The following is a 21,398-nucleotide window of genomic DNA, read 5'->3' on the forward strand; positions in this document are numbered from 1 at the left end:
ACGTTATGTTGTGGAATAATGGTAAACGAAATGTAATATTAAAAAGCATGGTTCTAATTACGTTTATCATATCACAATTGGCAACATGTCTCGAATACATTGGTGAATGACCAAAAGTTGTTTGTCGGTGTCAGTTGATTAAACATTTGAAGAGTTCCCTCGATTTCTCCAAGATCCCATCATCAGACCCTGACTTGGTACCAATGGGACCATCTCGGGGTTATACCAGTTCGATCAAAAAAAAAATTTTGAAAATCGGTCCACGATTCTCGGAGATATCGAGTAACATACATACAAAAAAAAAATAAAAAAAAAATAAAAAAAAAAAATTCAGTCGAATTGAGAACCTCCTCCTTTTTTGAAGTCGGTTAAAAACATATGCAATGCCTTTACAGACTAACATTCCAAATATATGTATACACGAGCTTATTGTTTTGTCATAGAGACGTGTAGATATATTTTTGGCATGTTGGCTTGTAAAGATGTTTGCGTACTCGACCGTACAAACATGCTTTTAAACAGTTATTGTATGGTCTCACGAAAATCTAATCATATATCATTTCAAGTAACCAAATTAGAAATGAAAAAGAGGTGTTTTGGTTAAACTAATTCCTATCCAGGTCACATACTTAAATAGATAAATACACACTTAGAGGTAAATACATACATAGAAAACATCCATGACTCAGGAACAAATATCTGTGCTCATCACACAAATAAATGCCCTTACCGGGATTCGAACCCAGGACCGCGGCTTAGCAGGCAGGGTCATCACCGAGTGAGCCAGACCGGTCGTCAAAAATTTGTTCTTAGAGACTAAACAAATCAACAGAGAACATATATTCTACCAAAGAAATAGCCACAAATGCATTTGAAAAACCTTTTTTCCCCCTTCACAAAAGAACAACACAACACCTAAGAAAATGCAACTATAAAAACGTCTCATCATTAGCCCTCACGCCCCAAAAATCACTCCGCAATTTGAAGACCCTATTGACTTATACGTTACTTTGAAAGGACGTGGCAGACGGTCACCAGAATTGATATAGTTAAGTTCGTAAATGTGTTCTGTTTTTGCTTTCGTTACCGTCTTTGATTATATGAGTTGTTTTTCTTTTTCTTATTTCGACTCATTCGTTATTCGTCTTTTTTTTTTTAATTTGCGCCTCGCTTATTTTCAAAGAATAGGTGACCAAAGCAGAATAGGAGGAATTTAAGAAGTAGAGAGAGAAGATCCAAGACCATACCCCGAAAATGGCATCGTATATAATGAGTTTATAATACATTCCAACGTCCCAAACTCTTTTACAGCGTTTGTGGTCAACGGGTGAAATTATATGACTTATCCTTGCTGTTGAAATCATTGGCAGCCCCCAGTATTCGCGCCCGCGGCGGAGGTCGGCCATTTCGTTTTCATTATCTCCGCGGAACGGCGTGTAGAGGGCGCCACCAATTTATGACAACGAGCCGGGTAGGGATGGGACGAATGGATGTGAATACAGTGTCGATAAAATTTAGGGATACATGCAAAGACAGTCGAAATTTTATATGTGAAAAATCTAACTATTAAAAAGTTGATAAATGTCAATCATAACGTCCTACCTGTGTAAATATAATATATATTAAATACACTTGTATTGTCACCTTCCCCGACATTTTTTCTCTTCGGAATATCTCCGTAAAATACAAATCACCTTTAGGTAATTGATAATACTTTGTTTATTTCTAAATGTCTTAGTACTTTGAATATTGTGTACATTTTGCATTTTACCAAAATTTTTCCTAGATTTGCTCTGTCTGTTAAAAAAGTAGTAATTAAAACACGTATTCTTACATCTCAAATTGAAGTCACTGTTACACGTAATTGTTTGTGCCCCACAAAACCGACACAATACTACCTAAACCTGGACTTAATAATTCGTTACCACCTGCAAGTGTATCCAGGCTATCCGCCGGGAACTCTGTTATTTACGGCGCACTCGCCGCCCGGAGATTTATCGACAACGGCCCCCGTAAACAACCTATTGCTGAACTAGTACCTGAATGGTCTGGAACATTGACAGTGTATTAAAGGCCTGGGTGTTTTTTTATTGTCACGTTATTTTTTGGATTAATGGTAAACGAAATCTAATATTAAAAAGCATGGTTCTAATTACGTTTATCATATTGCAGTTGGCAACATGTCTCGAATACATTGGTGAATGACCAAAAGTTGTTTGTCAGTGTCAGTTGATTAAATTAACTTTTTAACAAAAAATAAAACCGCCTTCAAAAATAAGCGCGTAACAAAACACGGAGAAACTAAAAAGCAAAAAATAATAAACCTTTGAATTCAGATTTCTTATCGTATTGCAATAATCTATACATCCAAATTATAAACAAATCAATTATTTTTGTAGTCGGTACCAGACCTGTTCGTCGCCTTGCTATTGTCTGTTTGTCCCACCCAACCATACACAGGCTGGTACCGACTCCAAAAATAATTGATTTGTTTATAATTTGGATGTATAGATTATTGCAATACGATAAGAAATCTGAATTCAAAGGTTTATTATTTTTTGCTTTTTAGTTTCTCCGTGTTTTGTTACGCGCTTATTTTTGAAGGCGGTTTTATTTTTTGTTAAAAAGTTAATTTATTTGTTGATTTTTAGTGGTTCCTAGTGATATAATATGTATCAGTCCGAATATATGTACAGTAGTGAAAGAATTATCCTTTAACTCCTAACCATTGAGGAGTTGACCTTCCATCATCAGCTCAGCCACATAAAATTACTAGCGTCAGGCGTAAATACTGGTGTACCTTTTAAAAATACACTAAAAACATTACATGTGCCTATAACATTTGAAGAGTTCCCTCGATTTCTCCAAGATCCCATCATCAGACCCTGACTTGGTACCAATGGGACCATCTCGGGGTTATACCAGTTCGATCAAAAAAAAAATTTTGAAAATCGGTCCACGATTCTCGGAGATATCGAGTAACATACATACAAAAAAAAAATAAAAAAAAAATAAAAAAAAAAAATTCAGTCGAATTGAGAACCTCCTCCTTTTTTGAAGTCGGTTAAAAACATATGCAATGCCTTTACAGACTAACATTCCAAATATATGTATACACGAGCTTATTGTTTTGTCATAGAGACGTGTAGATATATTTTTGGCATGTTGGCTTGTAAAGATGTTTGCGTACTCGACCGTACAAACATGCTTTTAAACAGTTATTGTATGGTCTCACGAAAATCTAATCATATATCATTTCAAGTAACCAAATTAGAAATGAAAAAGAGGTGTTTTGGTTAAACTAATTCCTATCCAGGTCACCTCGTAAACACCAAAATAAAAACATAATTACCTATTTTCAAAACTAAAAGATTGTCAAATTCCTGAAAATAGGAAAATGAAAAAAATACTGTTTTGTTTTCATTGTTATCTTGATATTAGTGAAATGACACAAAATTATTACACTTTGTATTATTTCATGAAAGTGTCTATTTAATTGGAAACAAAAGGGTATCCATTAAACAGGTTACTATACCTCTGAAATATTGATTATATGTCAAGTCATTGTCCAACGACCAGCTCTTATTACGTCATTGTTTTATAAAATTGGATAAAGGTTCCTTTGTGTTGTAGAAACACGGACAAAAACCATTTGTGGATATTGGGGATTTGATTGTAGTGTTTAAAGTTTTAATTATTGTACGTTTTGTTGCGATGTGTTCTTTGACTACGGCGACACTTCATTACTAGCCTATTAATATTTCCTATCAGACATGTATAGACTTGAAATTTGAAATGTTACTAAATGTACCTTTATAGTTGAAGTTGAAGTAAATTAAATGTACCTATGTGTTAAATATAATAAAATATAATTTATTTAATCATTAAAATGAAAAATTTGTATCCTAAATTAATAATAGAACAAACCATAATTAAATAATTTTTACACTAGTAAGAAGAGAAAAACTATGTGATAGTATGTGTGTAGTGTAATGTTTAATTGTTTATATGTGTGTACGTTAACAGTATATTTTTAATACATGCAGAAGTGCCTTTGAACCTAAGTAGTAAAATAAAAGTATAAATTAAAAACATAAATATAAACAAAATATAAGACAATATCATAAATTCCTTTTAAATACAAGTCATAATATTTTCCCTCTAATATAAAACCTAAAACCATCGATACTTTTTTCTAACACATCCCCCTCACTACGTCCCCGACCTAATTTAAATACATTACGCGTCTTGAAGAGGCACAACGTCGCCATCCCCACTTGACAGTTAATGTACTGCAATTCTCATCCAACCAGAGTTCAACCTTCCATACAAACCCTAAGAATCCTTGACCCCTGGTCCATCTCGAGTTCATTATACTGTTTGAAGGCAATTTTTGGACAAGCAAAACGTTTTTCGAGTAAATTGTGTATGAAAAATGTTTGCTTGCGTCAATCTCGGGGACTTTGTTTAAAATTTGAATTCTTGAGTTTTCCTGTTGGGTGCGGGTTTTTACCTGTTGAATTTTTAGAAAAAATATTCTGTCTATTCTAAAGAAGGTTTACCTAGTTGTACATATAATATATATACAGTGTGTAACAAAAATAGAGGATCCGTGGACAGTTGGTATCGTATTTGTTATAGGTACTTACCTTGTTATGGACTTACCAACGGACGCCAAGCGCTTCATACATCTAACGGCTCAGCCACGACATTGGTCTAACGGCCCAGCCACGACATTGGGCTAAGCGCGGCAGCGGTGGGCGGCGGCCATACATTGGAGCGAGACACAGCGATGGGACTTTTCATTCGCACGTACGGCTGCCGCTCACCGCTGTCGCGCTTAGACCAATGTCGTGGCTGGGCCGTAAGCGCGGCAGCGGCGAGCGGCAGTCATACGAGTGAATGAAAAGTCCCATCGCTGTGTCTCGCTCCAATGTATGGCCGCCGCTCACCGCTGTCGCGCTTAGACCAATGTCGTGGCTGAGCCGTAAGGAGCTACCATTCCGTTGATATTTTAGTCCACCCGCCGTCACTTTGCCTAGCAACATATCGCCATTTTAGAATGATTTCTACACAACTAAAATTCCTTAACAACATCTCGTTGTTACAAAATAAACTATTTATAGCTAAATTGCCTCTGAAATGTTATAAACAACCAAATAGTTGGAACTACGAAAGTACTATTAAATTCCGCTTGGACCAATTAATGAAACTATTACGGGCATTTCGGAACTATGCTGGAGATTACTGAAACAGCTGTTTCCATTTATAAATAAATTAACCTATAAAAAGTTACGATAAAGCTTAGAACTTACAATTGGCGTTGTTAGAAAGTGTCTAAATTGAGATTTTAGGGTATCTACAATGAATATGAGAAATTATAATTTATATATGTGTTAATACCAAAAATTATATAAGTTCATGACGCTTACGCTATAAATTAAGGTATTCTAAAACGACAATTGGAAGTAGAAGTTCAAGTCACACACCAAAAATTTCAAATTTCATTTTGATATGCTCCCCTTCCTTTTACTATGAAATACTGAGGAGTGACGTCACTGCAATTCATTTATTTTATATTTTTCTCTTTGACTTATTAAATAGAGATTATGTTTAAACATAACTACTGTCTAACCCGGGTCTTCAGCTTACGCGGCTAACGTCCTTATCACTAGACCACACGCCCGCCCGCCGCCGCAAGTCTAGTGGTAAGGACGTTAGCTGCGTAAGCTGAAGACCCGGGTTCGATTCCCGGCTCGGCCACCAGTGGGCCTTGCCGTTTTTTCTTTCGTGTATGATATCTATTTCAGTTTATAATTTATATATAGTAGTGTGACTACTTGAAAAAAGAACAAATCAAAAATATTCAATAAAATAATTTGATTTGTTCCCTAGTTGTAAATAAAATATCGTTTAATTCAGAAATAAATTTCCATATTAAAATATTTCAATATGGTTCACATAAAATGTGTATGTCGATACAGCTGTCCAGAGAAAAAACTACACTAAATGCAAATATACGTAGTGCGGTCCAAAAGTTTCCGGCCTAACAAAGACAGGGCTTACATATCTTTACAATTTTATTTTTATTTTTTTTCCCCTCACTAGCTCGGAAACACGTGTTTTGTCCTTTAATACCAGCGGGTAAAAACGCATTTTATCCACTAGAGGGTAAATTAATTTGACCTTGAGTAAAGTCAAACTAACTGCTTTAAAATTGATAAAAGCAGGTGAATCTAGTAATAAAGATGATTTATCACCTGTGGAACTACTGGAAGCAGTGATAAGCGCATTTTTTGAGTTGTAGTTTCCTCGCTATAGTGAGGGGAAAAGTTTTGTGTTACACTCGGGTGCAAATGTATTTTACTTCTCGTGTGTTAAAAAACTAGCAAGTTCAGGATTCTATTCTCGAACCACTCGCTTCGCTCGTGGTTCAACTATACAATCCTTTCACTTGCTCGTTTTTCAATTCCACACTCGGCGTTAAAATACAACTTTGCCCCCTTGTATAACAAATAACTATAATATAGTCTTCCTCTGTCACAACACACTTTTCGTATGTGAATTTCCATTACTGCGCTTGCTTAAGTTTTAAGCGCAAAAAGGACTTATTCATCTAAGATCCAAACAGAAATTGGTCCTTATTGCAGAGATCAGGATCCTTCAAACCTGGCGTTACAGGTTTGAACGTGTAATAATTAGACTTGTAGCCAAAGATACATAAAGTCTCAGAGAAGAAAACATCTCAGAAACAGCGGGAAAACCCTTTAATTGCTCGGTTAGAGGGCTCTACTAGTAATCCCATTAGTTAAAATACATGAATTGTCATCACTAAGGTTCTAAATGTTTTAATCATGTGTCGACAAATTTAATAGCAATTTCCGCTCAGATTCAAGATAATAACTAACGAACCACTTAAGAAAAGAGGTTTGTTTTTGTTTGGCTTACTTATCGCCATTTGTCATTCGAATTTTCTTTAGACCAGTATCCTCAATATCCATTCTCTTTGCTTGTTGCTATAAGTAGTTATTTGTTTTACAAGGGGGGCTAAGTTGTTTTTTAACCGCACGTGCCAATATTGACACCCGAGCAAGCGAAAGATTCCAATATTGAACCGCGAGGGTAGCGGTTACTAAAAACTATAAGCGTTTGGAATAACCTTTGATTTACAAGCGATTTCGTGTAAACTCCGCAAATCGTGCTTCCGCCGAACGCTTCGCGAAGTCAAAACACCGTTCTTTATAAGTAGCTATTCTGTTGAAAGTATACTTTACGATATTTACATTGAGGTATACTCGAGAACAAACATATTACGTTCAATGCATACAGATTTAGTTTAGTCTGCCAATAAAATACTTCGCCTGAATATTGACTGGTAGAAATTATTTAGGTATTACCGTAAAGTTTCGTATCTTCGCCTGGGTTTTGACACATTTTCTAAAACAGTTTTTGTACAATGATTTATTTTTTTAGTAAAAATAAGGTAAATAAACAAAAATAACGTAAACTGGATTGATTTATGACATGAGAATCATCATCCTCCTTACGTTATCTTGACAACTAATGCCCAGGTTTGGCGTGGGCACTAGTTTTTACGAAAGCGACTGCCATCTGACCTTACAACCCGAAGGGTAACTAGGCCTTATTGGAATTAGTCCGGTTTCCTCACGATGTTTTCCTTCACCGAAAAGCGACTGGCAAATATCAAATGACATTTCGCACATAAGTTTAGATAAACTCATTGGTGGGTTCGAACCCGCGACCTCCGGATCGAAAGTCGCACGCTCTTACCGCTAGCCACCAGCGCTTCTGACATGAAAGTCAAAAGTAATGCGTCGCGGCTAAATGACTTGTTGAAGGATATTGACATCGATATGTAAATATTGGTTAACCCTTTCGCTGACAGTGCTCCGCCTGTCGACGTACTGTCACTGAAAATACATATACAGGTATGTCCTTTCTGCGCCAGTAGTTACCTCCCGCGAACGCTCCGGCTGTGGAATGAGCTCCCTGCCCAGGTATTCCCGATGAACCACAGTATTTATGGATATTCTTCAAAACAGGAGTGTACAAATTTCTAATAGGTCAGCAACGCGCATGTGACACCCCTTGAGTTGCAGGCGTCCATAGGTTGCGGTGACCGCTTTCCATCAGGCGGGCCGTATACCTGTTTGCCACCGACGTGGTATTAAAAAAAAGGTTACACTTTGTATGACATCCCTAGATTGTAACTGCATTGATGATTTTGAAGTTCGTAGTAAATACTACACATGAAAATTCATTCCACAAATTAAACTGTACAGTGTAGTGTTTCAGAGAATCGCGCAATTAAAGACTGCCTACACGTGCGCATCAGCGTATAACCTCTGAATGTGATCCTTCACGTAACTCGAGCGAGGATAGATCGAATAAAACACGTCTCATTCCACTCGAAATTCATCAGATCAGCCAACCACACATCCGCAACGCAACCCCAAAGTTGGATTTACAATCATTTACCCTAAATGTCCTCATACGAAACCACATACCTTAAGACGCTACAGGAGCGAAAATGCTAAAATGGAAATGAGCGTAACTATAGTTAAATATACTAGTGTTATTAACTAGATTTATCAGAAAAAAAATGTCCATTAAGAACAAACTCAGTTAAAAGATATTGCGAAAAAAATCTTTAAAATCGAGTTTCCGCTCTCGACTGTTTCCTCCTTCAAATCTTAATCAATCGTAACGAAATTTGAGAATTTGAATAACAATAAAATAATCTGTCTCGGACTGTTTAGTTTTTTTGCCTAATTGTTACCAATTTTCAATACCACACCTTTTTTTGCGCCAGGAAATTTTTGATGGGATCCAGCGTCTTCGAAAATAATAATATTAAAAAAATCAAAACGGTCCGACACAGATAAAAATAATAATAATCTGTGTTGAAGAAATCATTGCTCTGTCTTCAAAAACCAGGGAGGAAATAGTCGAGAGCGTTTGTATGGAGAATTGACCCATCTTGTATCGTCTTAACTGACGCGTTTACCCTATCAACATACGACGTTCTGAAAGTTAGGAATGAAATGAGGCTCAATCTTTATGAGTATTAATGTATAAGCCGGAGGCTTTGTAACTTTTTGTATTTATTATAATACCCCAACTTTTATTATTAATATCAGGATGAAAAGTTAGATCATGTGCTACTTTCATTTGTTTGTGTTTTACTTTTATGACGGAGACATATTACCTACGTCTAAAAGATACCATTATATGTAAATCGGCAAGTTATTTAACTTTAGTGGTATGAAGCGCTGGTAACCTAGCGGTAAGTACGTGCGACTTTCGTTCCGTAAGGTCGCGGGTTCGAACCCCGGCTCGCACCAATAACTTTTTCGGAACTTATGTACGAAATGTCATTTGATATTTGCCAATCTCTTTTCGGTGAAGGAAAACATCGTGAGGAAACCGGACTAATTCCAATAAGGTCTAGTTTACCCTTCGGGTTGGAAGGTCAGATGGCAGTCGCTTTCGTGCTAGTGCCTACGCCAAATCTTGGAATTAGTTATCAAAGCGGACCCCAGGCTCCCATGAGCCGTGGCAAATGCCGAGATACCGCAAGGAGGATGACGATGTGGCTGTCTCAATGTGTGGCGTAGACACCCGCAACCTTCAAATCTAGGGTGAACAGGCATCTTCTGGGCGAGATCACTCCATCGTAGGCCACATCTTTGCCTTTAGCTAGTCTGTGGCCAAGAATAAGCCTATATTCATAATTTAAAAAAAATAGTATAAGGTGCGTTATTGCTTATCGTTCAGATGAAATTTGCTCGTATCTTTTTACAAAAACTTTTTATGATCCTTAATATGCTTACCCCCTTATTCATAAACGTACTTTAAAGTTATCAAGCCGATACAGTTCCTTAGTCCCTTTCCGACGTATTGGTGTGATATAAAAGGACAAACGAACTTTATCGGCTTGATATAAAACTGGTTGTCTAGTCCAAAATAATAAGAAACCGGTCCAAGGCAAGGTCGCGCGATAAATGATAAAACATCAGGCCGTCCCTATCGCACTATTTGTAAGTGCGATTGGGACGGTCTTATGCACGCCATCCGGTCCGGGGGACTAAGGGCGATAACGTACTAACCAGTGTAGGACTACCGTCTAAAACCACAAACGAATTCCGTCTCCGCCTTGGGTGGAGTGTCGCAGGGTCACTATAAACATTCCACCACGTAACGACCATGCTTGCTTGCCAGGAGGCTTTCAAATTAAAATCAAAACAATGTTTAAATTGCCGTCAAAATGGCTACTGAAAAGCAAAGTGAAATGAAATTCGGGGCGTCGGAGATATTAATGATTGCCTCAAAAGTCGCGCGTAATCGATTACACAAACATTTTCACTGGGTATGGACTTACAGGAGGGTTGTTCGCAAAGTTTTGGGATCGCTTTAATACAGGTCTATCAGTATTTATGTTGCAATTAATCAGAATTTAATCTTATATACTTAGGGTTCCCGATAGGTATACCTACTCAATTTTTTTTTTGGTGAATACTTTTGCATGTTAAAATGTATCTTGTTTTTTAATGCATGTTAATTATAAGATGTAATGTTTTGAAAAGATGTGGCCTTCGAGTTTCTTGCCGGTCTCATAGTGGATACCTCCCTCCAACTGAGGGGAGACTGAAATCTTCTCGAGACTGAGGCATATTAGGGCTCTAGAGCCGGCGTAGCTTTATTTGACGTTCATATGCACATTGTAATATGCCTACTTGAAAAATAAATATTTATTTCATTTCATTGCAATATGCAACTAAATTAAATAGGTAACTAAGCAACCCAATATCACAGGCAAAAGTATATCAATCAGTGATTGAATCAGTGGCTGAAAAAATAAAACCGCCTTCGGAAATACGCGTGTTACAAAACACAGAGAAACTAAAAAGCCAAAAATAATAAACCTTTGAATTCAGATTTCTTATCGGATTGCAATAATCTAAACATCCAAATTATAAACAAATCAATTATTTTTGTAGTCGGTACCAGACCTGTTCGTCGCCTTGCCATTTCCTGTTTGCCCCACCTAACCATACGCAGGCTGGCCTCCTCCTTTTTTGAAGTCGGTTAAAAATGTAGACCTCAGTGGCCAATTGTCTTCATAAAACACGTGTCTTCCTACACCTTGATGTTGGCGGAATCATCGACGAGCCATAATAACACCTAAAAATTAATTAAAAAAGTATTTTTTAGTCTACGTTATGTCGCATAAAAATGCCGATATGTCAGAAACTGCAGGAATCTCCCTTTGTGAATAGCTGTACGGAATCGGAATGAATTGTATAATTAAAACTCGAATTTACCCTTTGTGATTGAATCGAGGCGCGAACGATGCCTGGGATTAAATGATGGATGAATAATATGAACATGGTTGGCGAAAATTGTGATTATACTCCTGGAAACGATCTTCCCTTTTTGAGTGACGACGAGGGTAACGAAACGTGTTGTGTTGATTGTTGACACTATATTAAAATGTGTCTATAGTTAGTTCAAACGTGATTATTATTATTTGATTCCTTTGCAAAAATATTCATGTTTCTAATGTGCATTGGTTCATCAATTAGATCTATACTGTGTACTTAAAACATGAATACAAAAAAAATACATTTTCTGGTAGTTACATCATTTGTCAGTTAACCAAGCGGATATGTCATGGAGCGACCTACCTTTAACCTAGTAATTTGGTAGTGTAATATTTTCATTTACCCTTAAGTGGCTTAAGGAAGATCTTGCTAACATTTATTTACACCTACAGACCTACTTTTGAACACAAATTATGGATCTTTAGTCTATTCAGACTACTTATTCCACGGTGACATATTTTCACGTGCATAATTTCGTCTGCTATTAGTACGTCTCACTAAGTGATTTTTTATTCAGAAAAGCAAAAATCTAAAAGAAAAAAAATGATTTTTCCTATGAACTTCACACTATTTTAAATTTTATTTTTTAACATATTTCTAGTCAAGTCTGTAGTAAAAAATCTAAAAACCTCCACTACTTCCACATTTCCATTTACTGCTATTATGAGAGTTGGAAGCTGTATTTAATTGGCAGCATCTGCCCGTGGCAGGCATGAGTGCAGTAACATTGTCTGGCGCGGATTAAACAGTGATTTGCAAACGGTGCGGGTTTTTATTAATATTTCCCACTGGGGTAGTGAGGCAAACGTCAGACTATGCTCAGTTTAGAGTTTCATAGTTGGGCCATTTTTTGAAAAGCTAGTAAATAATAATTCCCATTATATTGTCAACATAGCACTCAAATCAATACCCAATGCGAAACAATCCCAAAATCATATATTACTTTTTTGAGTCCCCAATTTCCGTTAAGCGCGACACGGGAATAAATGAAAAGGCCGGTTGTTTCGTTTTTGGAACTTTTCTCATTTCGCAGCGGGCCCCGGCAGACGTAACTTTTTGTCCCGATTCTGTGACGATACCATGAGTTTAGAACGCTTTACCACAGAAAAAAGGCCCTACAAAAATACACTTTATTTTGAATTTATTTTGTGGTTGATTTAATTTTATAAGACATATTTTAATTTTCATTCTCATTGTAAGTTTATATTGAGGGTAACTTTGACATGAAATCGAATTCGAACAGTGTTTTCACTTTTTAATACGTAGGGTGATATATATGGGTGCACCAGAGGCTGGTCCATTCCATACAAGCCGATTCCCACAGGCTTCCCTAAAATTAATTACTAGTAAAGTACCTAATGATAAGGTAAGTTTCTTTTTGCTCAGTGTTGCCTAGCAGAAATGTTCACCAGCCGCCACTGTATGGGTGACTCACTTTTTCTGTCATTTGGGATTGTAGTGTAAAATAAATTACAGTCCAAGTTTTTCCAAAGTTCGCCTCAGAATACGCTCCTGCATTTCATCGCACAATATTTGAATATTCTGTCAATCTATTATTAGGTTTGTCGAATATTTTGCGGATTACTTTTCCATCAAAACTTCTTCATTGCGCTTATCTTCGAGTCAGCCGGGAAGTGACAACTTTGCTGTGATTTGTAGTTTTTTCCCTCATGAAAGTTAGTAAAGTTTGTTATTTTCTAACAAACACTAATAAAATTAATCCTTAAAGGTGGAAACCCATTACACCATTTGACCATATCAAGCTATGACCGTGCTATGAACGTGTCAGACAAAAAAATATTCTTTGTATTACAAAGTATGAGGCTATGCATACCAGCCCGTTCCATCACCGATCATACCCGTAGCGTGCCATGCACGGACCGTCAAATATTGTCGGCGGGGATAAGATAAGGAGACAACGACAAGTGTACAAATTATAGGAAATTTGAACCAAAAAGCGCTGGTGGCCTAGCGGTAAGAGCGTGCGACTTTCAATCCGGAAGTTGCGGGTTCGAACCCCGGCTTGTACCAATGAGTTATTCATTATGTGCGAAATGTCATTTGATATTTGCCAGTCGCTTTTCGGTGAAGGAAAAACATCGTGAGGAAACCGGACAATCCCAATAAGGCCTAGTTACCCTTCGGGTTGGAAGGTCAGGTGGCAGTCGCTTTCGTAAAAACTAGCGCCTACGCCAAATCTTGGTATTAGTTGTCAAAAGCGGACCCAAGGCTCCCTTGAGCCGTGGCAAATGCCGGAATAACGCAAGGAGGATGATGTTGTCATGTGCCAAACACCCTGTATAGTTCAAATAAAATTGCGTATCAAAAGCGTTTCTTATAACCGAAGTTTTTTTTTGTTACAGGCAAAGTTAGAGACCAAGGCGCTAAAGGCGAAGAGGCCGGGGTTCACAGACGACCGGTACAACGAGACTTCCTACTACATCGAAAATGGTAACACTTTCCTACACACATAGGTATGGGTGAATCAACTTTTTCTTGCCTGTTATTGCCATGGTTACGGCCCCCTGAGTCACGCTGGTTTTATGCAAAATTATGCTACTTAAACTATCCAGACATGCATTTTTGTGGTGTTAACAAGCCCTTTCCTTAATTTGCCACTTACAAACATGGACTTCATGCATGCTTGCATAATTTCAGTAGCATAATTTTGCATACAACCAACGTGACTCAGGGGACCGTAACCATGGCAACAACAGGCAAGAAAGAGTTGATTCACCCACATACGTTAGGCTTAATACACACATACAGCATCCACGAGTTTACTCGTAAGAATAGAATCCTGTATCTCTTTGTCCGAGATACAGGATTCTTTTCCTAGTTCGGGTGCACGTAACACATCACGTAGTAAACGCATAAATGTAACATTAGCAATTAGGTGTTTTTTCAATAATTTATTCTTATTCTTCTTCTTCTTCTTCTTCTTCCGTCGTATTGTGTCAAAACTTTGACATCAGTTTTCTCCAAAAAACATTTTTGGGGTGTGGCCTTTAAGTAGTCATGACTGCTTAAACATACGACTTGAAGTTTAACATGATACGGCAAGCATCAACTCATAGTTATCTTACATAGGTGTAAGCGTAACTCAAGCGTAATAAGCTGTGACTCAATCGGTTGTCCGAACTTGTTTTATGGTTTAGCTCAAGTATTCAGTGGTGTGGCTCAGTAAGTAATAACTGGGTTCGAATCCCGGAAAGGGCATCTATTTGTGTAATGACCAGAGATATTAGTTCCTGAGTCATGGATGTTTTCTATGTATATAAGTATGTATTTATCTATTTAAGTATGTATATCGTCGCTTAGCACCCATAGTACAAGCTTTGCTTAGTTTGGGGCTAAGTTTATCTGTGTAAGGTGTCCCCAATATTTGTTTATTTATTTATTCCCAGCAGAAGACTTCATTTTCAAGCACTAAACGTAATTTACTTCATTTAAAACCTACGTTTTGTTTTCAATTGATTTAAATGCTTTTTCGAAGACGTCTAACTTGCCAAGTTGCTCAGTACTTCAAAAACGAGTCTTACCGGTTAAGTTATCTTTTGGAATTAAATTTTTACTAGAAGTACAATAGGTACCTACTTTTGACGCAAATTGTGAATTCCCCGCTTCTCACCCTATGCATCCATTTCCACGCATACTCAACAAGAGGATTGCCTACTATCGAATCAATTGGCGTCGATTTGTAACGTCTCTGCCAATCTTCCCCAACAAATTGGATTGGGGTAAGTGGGTCAGGGGAAAATGAGAGCGGTAAGCCTGACGCGTGAGGGTACGCCACAACCTTTACCATTGGGTTTTTAAAGATTTTAATATAACAGAACTATCATATACATTCTTACAGAGAGCGCTGGTGTCTAGTGGTAATAGCGTGCGACTTTCAATCCGGAAGTCGCGGGTTCGAACCCCGGCTCGTACCTACCAATGAGTTTTTCGGAACGTGCGAAATGTCATTTGATATTTGCCTGTCGCTTTTCGGTGAAGGAAAAACATCGTGAGGAAACCGGACTAATCCCAATAAGGCCTAGTTCGGGTTGGAAGGTCAGGTGGCAATCGCTTTCTGTAAAAACTTGTGCCTTTGCCAAATTTTGGGGTTAGTTGTCAAAGCGGACCCCAGGCTCCTGAGCCAGGGCAAATGCCGGAATAACGCAAGGAGGATGAGACATTCTTAAAGACCGGTCATTAAATACTTACTACTGAAAATGTGTATAATTTTTGGTCCTTGGAACCGTATGGAGGCGCTGTTTAGTCTGTTTTTCGGAAGGTGTATGCTATCGAGTAACCAATATTAAAACGTGAGAACTCATGATAGAGGTTGCGAAAAATTGGCATTTTTATACTTCTACCATTCGTTTTATTCTTGTAATGGATATGAAAAGCTCTAAACGTTTTAGTATTATAAGTCACATTATACTTTTTTACTTGTCAATTTGATCTTTTACTGGTTATGAAATTATTTTATTTATTGAAGTAGAAGCTAAAGGTGCAGGAGCATCAGCCAGACAAGTTTTTGATCAATCGGTTGTTCAGATCGTAATGTGAAAAGCAAGCTTGTCTTCTTCTAGTAAATTTGATCGGTTCTAATGAATTAAACCATGATCCATGATTTATATTCAATTACAAAAACTCGAACATAGGAACGCTTCTTTCATGCTGAAATTTAAATAAATGCACAAAACGTTGATATCGAAATTGCTTCTAAAAACTCGCGAGTAATATGGAAAAATAAATAAATAAAATAAATAAATATTGGGGACACCTTACACAGATCAACTTAGTCCCAAACTAAGCAAAGCTTGTACTATGGGTGCTAAGCGACGATATACATACTTAAATAGATAAATACATACTTATATACATAGAAAACATCCATGACTCAGGAACAAATATCTGTGCTCATCACACAAATATATGCCCTTACCGGGTTTCGAACCCAGGACCCAGAAAAAACCCAGAACCAGAACCCAGGAAAAAAATGACAATGAACAAGACCTTCTTTAGGCCATCAGAGTGTCGTAGTTAACATGAAAATCGCATACATACCTACTGTGGTGAACGCAAGTGTTCCTATTGCTATTCAAAATAGAGATAAAGAGATGACTACGACGACACAGTATAATAATGAGTACTATCGTACAGTATGGCCACTCTCACTCTCCACTGAAAGTGCCTCCCATCCGCTCTCGGCTACCTCACAGTTGCGCTGGTCGACCTGTCATATCTCACTCATACAATCATGGTACGCGTTCACCGACACGAGCTTCGACTGTCTGCGTAGGACGCGCCTCTTTCATATATTTGATCGCCATTGTCCGAGGTGTGACGACATAGCGTGAACAATTAACACGTTAGCCTGAACTCACTGCACCTTAAACAAATGCAGCCAAATTGCTAGCAGCCATGCCCAGACTGCAGTTCAGTAATCGGCTTAGCCACGTTTGCCATTCACGGGCAGACTTTGTAAGACCGCTCACTATGGATTATTGCTTTATCTGTGCCCTTTGTATGCTTTTGTATGGCATGCATATGCAGAGGCTATGCGGCAACGTGGATATGCGGCTTACGAGGCGTTCTATCTATACGGAATTATATATGTCTTTGATTTCAACGCAGATTTGTATATGTCTTTAGTACGAGTATAAGGTACTTTAATAAATATTTTATCATGACAGCGAAAAAGTTTTCCGCCCCAACGCTTTGGTGTGCAGTTTTCAAATCTTGATATGCTCGATGTAAAACTCCATTAGACGTATACGTACGTACTATAAACCAAAAACTTACTTAAAATTTTTAATGAGTTTTTTAACATATTTAAAAATATTTTCCGGGTTACTCACGTATTAAGTCGATATAGCGTTCGACATGTTTCGATCCAATTTCGAGGACCTTTCTATGTAAAGGCGGGGTCGCTACTCTTGAAAAAGGTCCTCGAAATTGGATCGAAACATGTCGAACGCTATATCGACTTAATACGTGAGTAACCCGCTTAAAATATTTTTAAATATGTATGAGTCTCACGTAGGGTTGTAAATAGAAAAAAAAACCAAATGTTTTTTTTCAGAATTATGAAAAAAACATGAAAAAAAACCGAGCACCATGGTTTTTTTTTTCCAAATATGGTTTTTTTTCAGATGAACAAATAATACGACAATAACGGTTTTTCGTGAGTTGTAACGTGTTTCAATAACAATAACGTACATGTTAATACAATTAACATTCAGTATACAAACGTTTATTGGGGAATCCCCGATGCTGCGTGTAGGGTGGAGAGGCGGTGGACCGGTGGTGTTGCCAACAGTAAATAGTGATAACTACCAACTACAGATTTCGTAAATGTTACTTTTATAAGACCAGGCCCCGTAGCCGAATGGCATTTCTCCGACGCCAAACGAAATTAAAGTTATTTGATTAAATTCGTTTAATAGTTAACATTAAGTCAAAAAAACCGTATAAAAGTACTAACTACTTTGCAAATTTTGAGATTTCGTACTTTAGAAAAAAAACATACTCCAGAAAAAAAACTGTTTTTTTTTCACGGTTTTTTTTCAAGCCAGAAAAAAAACCGTTTTTTTGCAACCCTAGTCTCACGGGAGTTTTTTAGAGTTTTTTAACGTTGTAATTGTCTAACGTAACGTTATAATTTATGTACAAGGAATTTATAATACATCATTATTTATTATAAATTCCTTGTGACTTACTACGTTTTAACTTTGAGAAGCAGCGTGAGATACGAGATTTTTTCAAAATAGTGACTATATCAGATATGAGTTTAGATCTGTATATTATTCTAAAATATCCCGCAAAGGCTGGCATCTCGATTCAAAAGTGAATTTCGATAATATAATAATAACACACAGAAACGTAACATAATTAACATCAATAAAAAATACCTCGAAATCGGCCCCAGGATGGGAAAATTAGTTAAAATTACGCTTTCCTTCGCCGAAACCGACCCATTTAACTGTCAAATTAAATCGATTCTCAATATTAAAGGGAACCTTAACGATTTCACCGACTCATAGACAAGAATGGGGTTTTTTTCATAGATTGTAGAAACCATAGACATAGAAAAAATATAGACGACAACTTTTAAACAGGATATGTCATCCTGTATATGTACATCAAATTATCATGCAACATGCCATAATATTATGCTGAAAAAGAAAGATATACGGTACAGCGGGGCAAATCTCGACTTTCGGGGACAAATGTAATTGGTCCATGTTTTACAATGTTTGAATTATTAAATAGAGTATCCACCAATTATATATGGTTTGCGTGTTCAGTGGATACATGTAAACCTCAACTTAATAGTGTAATAACGGAAAAAATGGATCAGTTACATTTGCCCTCCAGTCGAGATTTGCTCCGCTGTAACCTTATGTGTAGGTACTACTCGATCTTCAATCAGTATTGTGGTACCGATTTTTTTCTCTTGTGATCTTACTGCATGGCTATCAGTCATAAATTGTTGTAATCATGTCCAGTACAATCAATCTAAGATATTTAAAACCACTAAGGTGTGTTCTTTACTAAAATTTATGACTTATTGCCAGTTGGTCACCAAAAAATCATAAACGAGAAGAACTGTCTCTTTCAGTACAGTAGGTATATGGTACCCGTACCCATACTTCATGAGAGTGTACAGGATGATATAAGGTTAATAAGATCCTACTTAAAGCATTCCGTCTATATTCTTTTCTATGTCTATGTGTTTTTTAATAATGTCTAGTGGCAGGGTTTCGTTGAGTCATGGCACTGCAATGCCGTTTTTCAGTTAATTTGCATTGGAGTAACTTTGAGCCGGCCTTTTTATGGTGGATTAGAATTTATGATATAACCGATTTAATGGCTTGCCTGTAAATTGAATTTGGTGGATGATTTTGGTTTTCAAGGTTTTTATGGCCATTAACGCGTTTTATGTGTTTATTTCATTTTATATTTCTTTTCTTTCATTTTTATAATTCATCACTTACCTTGCTTAAATTTCTTTTAAGCTGTAAGTACTTAGAAAAATGGTTAACTCTAGAACTTCACACAATAAAAAAACTTATTCTGACATTTTTGAAATACATGCAGCAAAATAACAGTAAAAACTTTTGTTAATCATGTTCAGGTCTCAAAAAATTCTATCCCTAATACCCCTAATAATAATATTGTTTTATTTTAGCAAACTGCAGAGACATATATAACTCCGTACATCAACTAAGGTACAGCAGGGCAAATGTCGACTAGGGGGCCATTGAAACTAAAAACCCATTTTTTCTATTATTCACAGAACACGCTTACCATATATAACTGGTGCACTCTATTTAATAATGCAAACATTGTAAAACATGGAAAAAATTAACCAGATCAAAAGTTGTCCTGTGTCGAGAGATGTCAGTCTATTTATGCACTGTGACAACACGTTTTACTTCGAGAGTAATTTTCTTTATTCTCAAAGAAAGGCAGCTAATAAAAAACCTATTCTACCATTTCTACCTAACAGCAGTACCTACAAACTTCTTCTTCTTTGCAGGCCTCAGAAAAGTCTACCCCTACTACTTCACATTCACGACATTCACAAAAGGGCGGTGGGTCGGCGAGAAGATTCTCGACGTGTTCGCGCGCGAGTTTCGCGCACACCCCGCCGCGGAGTACGAGCGCTGCATCCGCGCGGGCACGCTCACAGTCAACTATGAGCGGGTGGACCCCGACTATCGGTTGAAGCATAATGATCTGCTCGCTAATGTTGTGCATAGGTAAGATTTTTTTAATGATTTAATGAAATTATAGGAATTGGTGGGTTTAGGGAAATGTTATTTGGCTGATTTCAAAGTCAACGCACGCGTGATGAGGAACAGAAAAAAAAACTATGAGGAATAAATAATACCTACCATAAACTAAATATCAGAAGATTATACCATCCCATACATTACAATGCGACCGCGTAAAGACGTGCAAAAAGTAGATGGCACCACTGAAAAAATGCCTTGTTACCATAGATTATATTTGCAGATGGCGTTAAATGGCTCGAAAATATCGAAATCATATATCTGCGATAGTACTTAATGTTAACATTTTATATAAGTTCAACACGGGAAGCATGGTCGCGCGATAGACGATAAAATAGCAGGCCGTCCCTATCGCACTATTTGTAAGTGCGATAGGGACGGCCTAATATTTTATCGTCTATCGCGCGACCATGCTTCCCGTGCTGATACCCGTACCAAATTTAAAACAACAGACCTGTCATTTCGCTAACGCTTAGAGACTGCTGGAATGTGCAAAAGAGAAGCTATCATGTATATGAACATCACATGAGTGCAAAAGAGGTAGAAACGTGACCATTCCTGACTTCGACAATCTCAATTAAGTTTAACTACTTACTCAGTACAAAATGTTATAATTACATACGAAACAAGATTTGCAGTTATTCCAAGGTATTTTATCTATTTCAAAGTTAACGCATATTTTTTTAAATGTATCATATATATTACAAAAGTAATAAATTTGACTTTTTGTACAGATGTTAACCAGAAATAATTCAGCCAAATAATTTATTTCCTAAACCCGTGATGGATGTACTCTGAACTATATCCACACAATCCACAGTGGTTAGATTAAGTGATACAAATGGTGCTCTAGAATGCACATTTGCAGTAATGGCTGCTTGTATACCGTCTAAAATGCAGCCAGATACCTACACGTTAGGACAATATTTAGGACAGAATATACTTATTATAAGATAATTGTACAAAATAAACGTTAAACGTCGCAACTTTACTTATTGTGGTAACTTTGCCATAGAGGGAAAGTTGTCACAGTTGAAGACAAATAGCTCTTCTCTCTTATATTATTTATTTAATATGAGCAATTTCAATTAAGTAATATCTTGAAATAAAGTTTGTACAGGTAAACTTGCAACCTTTAACAGTATAAATTGAATGCTCTGATAGTTTAAAGATGTTGGTGAAAGTATCAATTTCATCTTGT

The 21,398-nt window shown here is 37.0% G+C and overlaps 1 protein-coding gene across 2 annotated transcripts in view; it reads left to right on the plus strand.

Moving 5' to 3' along the window:
• LOC125227454 (RNA pseudouridylate synthase domain-containing protein 2-like) overlaps positions 1 to 21,398 on the plus strand; it is a 337,736-nt gene that overhangs the window by 263,882 nt on the left and 52,456 nt on the right. For both annotated transcript variants that reach the window (XM_048131777.1, XM_048131778.1), the window contains exons 4-5: positions 13,769 to 13,856; positions 19,942 to 20,164. In XM_048131777.1, the coding sequence (XP_047987734.1) occupies positions 13,769 to 13,856; positions 19,942 to 20,164 (311 nt within the window). The remainder of the gene's footprint in view (positions 1 to 13,768; positions 13,857 to 19,941; positions 20,165 to 21,398) is intronic.

This window comes from Leguminivora glycinivorella, chromosome 6, assembly GCF_023078275.1.
Source record: "Leguminivora glycinivorella isolate SPB_JAAS2020 chromosome 6, LegGlyc_1.1, whole genome shotgun sequence".
Taxonomy (NCBI): domain Eukaryota; kingdom Metazoa; phylum Arthropoda; class Insecta; order Lepidoptera; family Tortricidae; genus Leguminivora; species Leguminivora glycinivorella.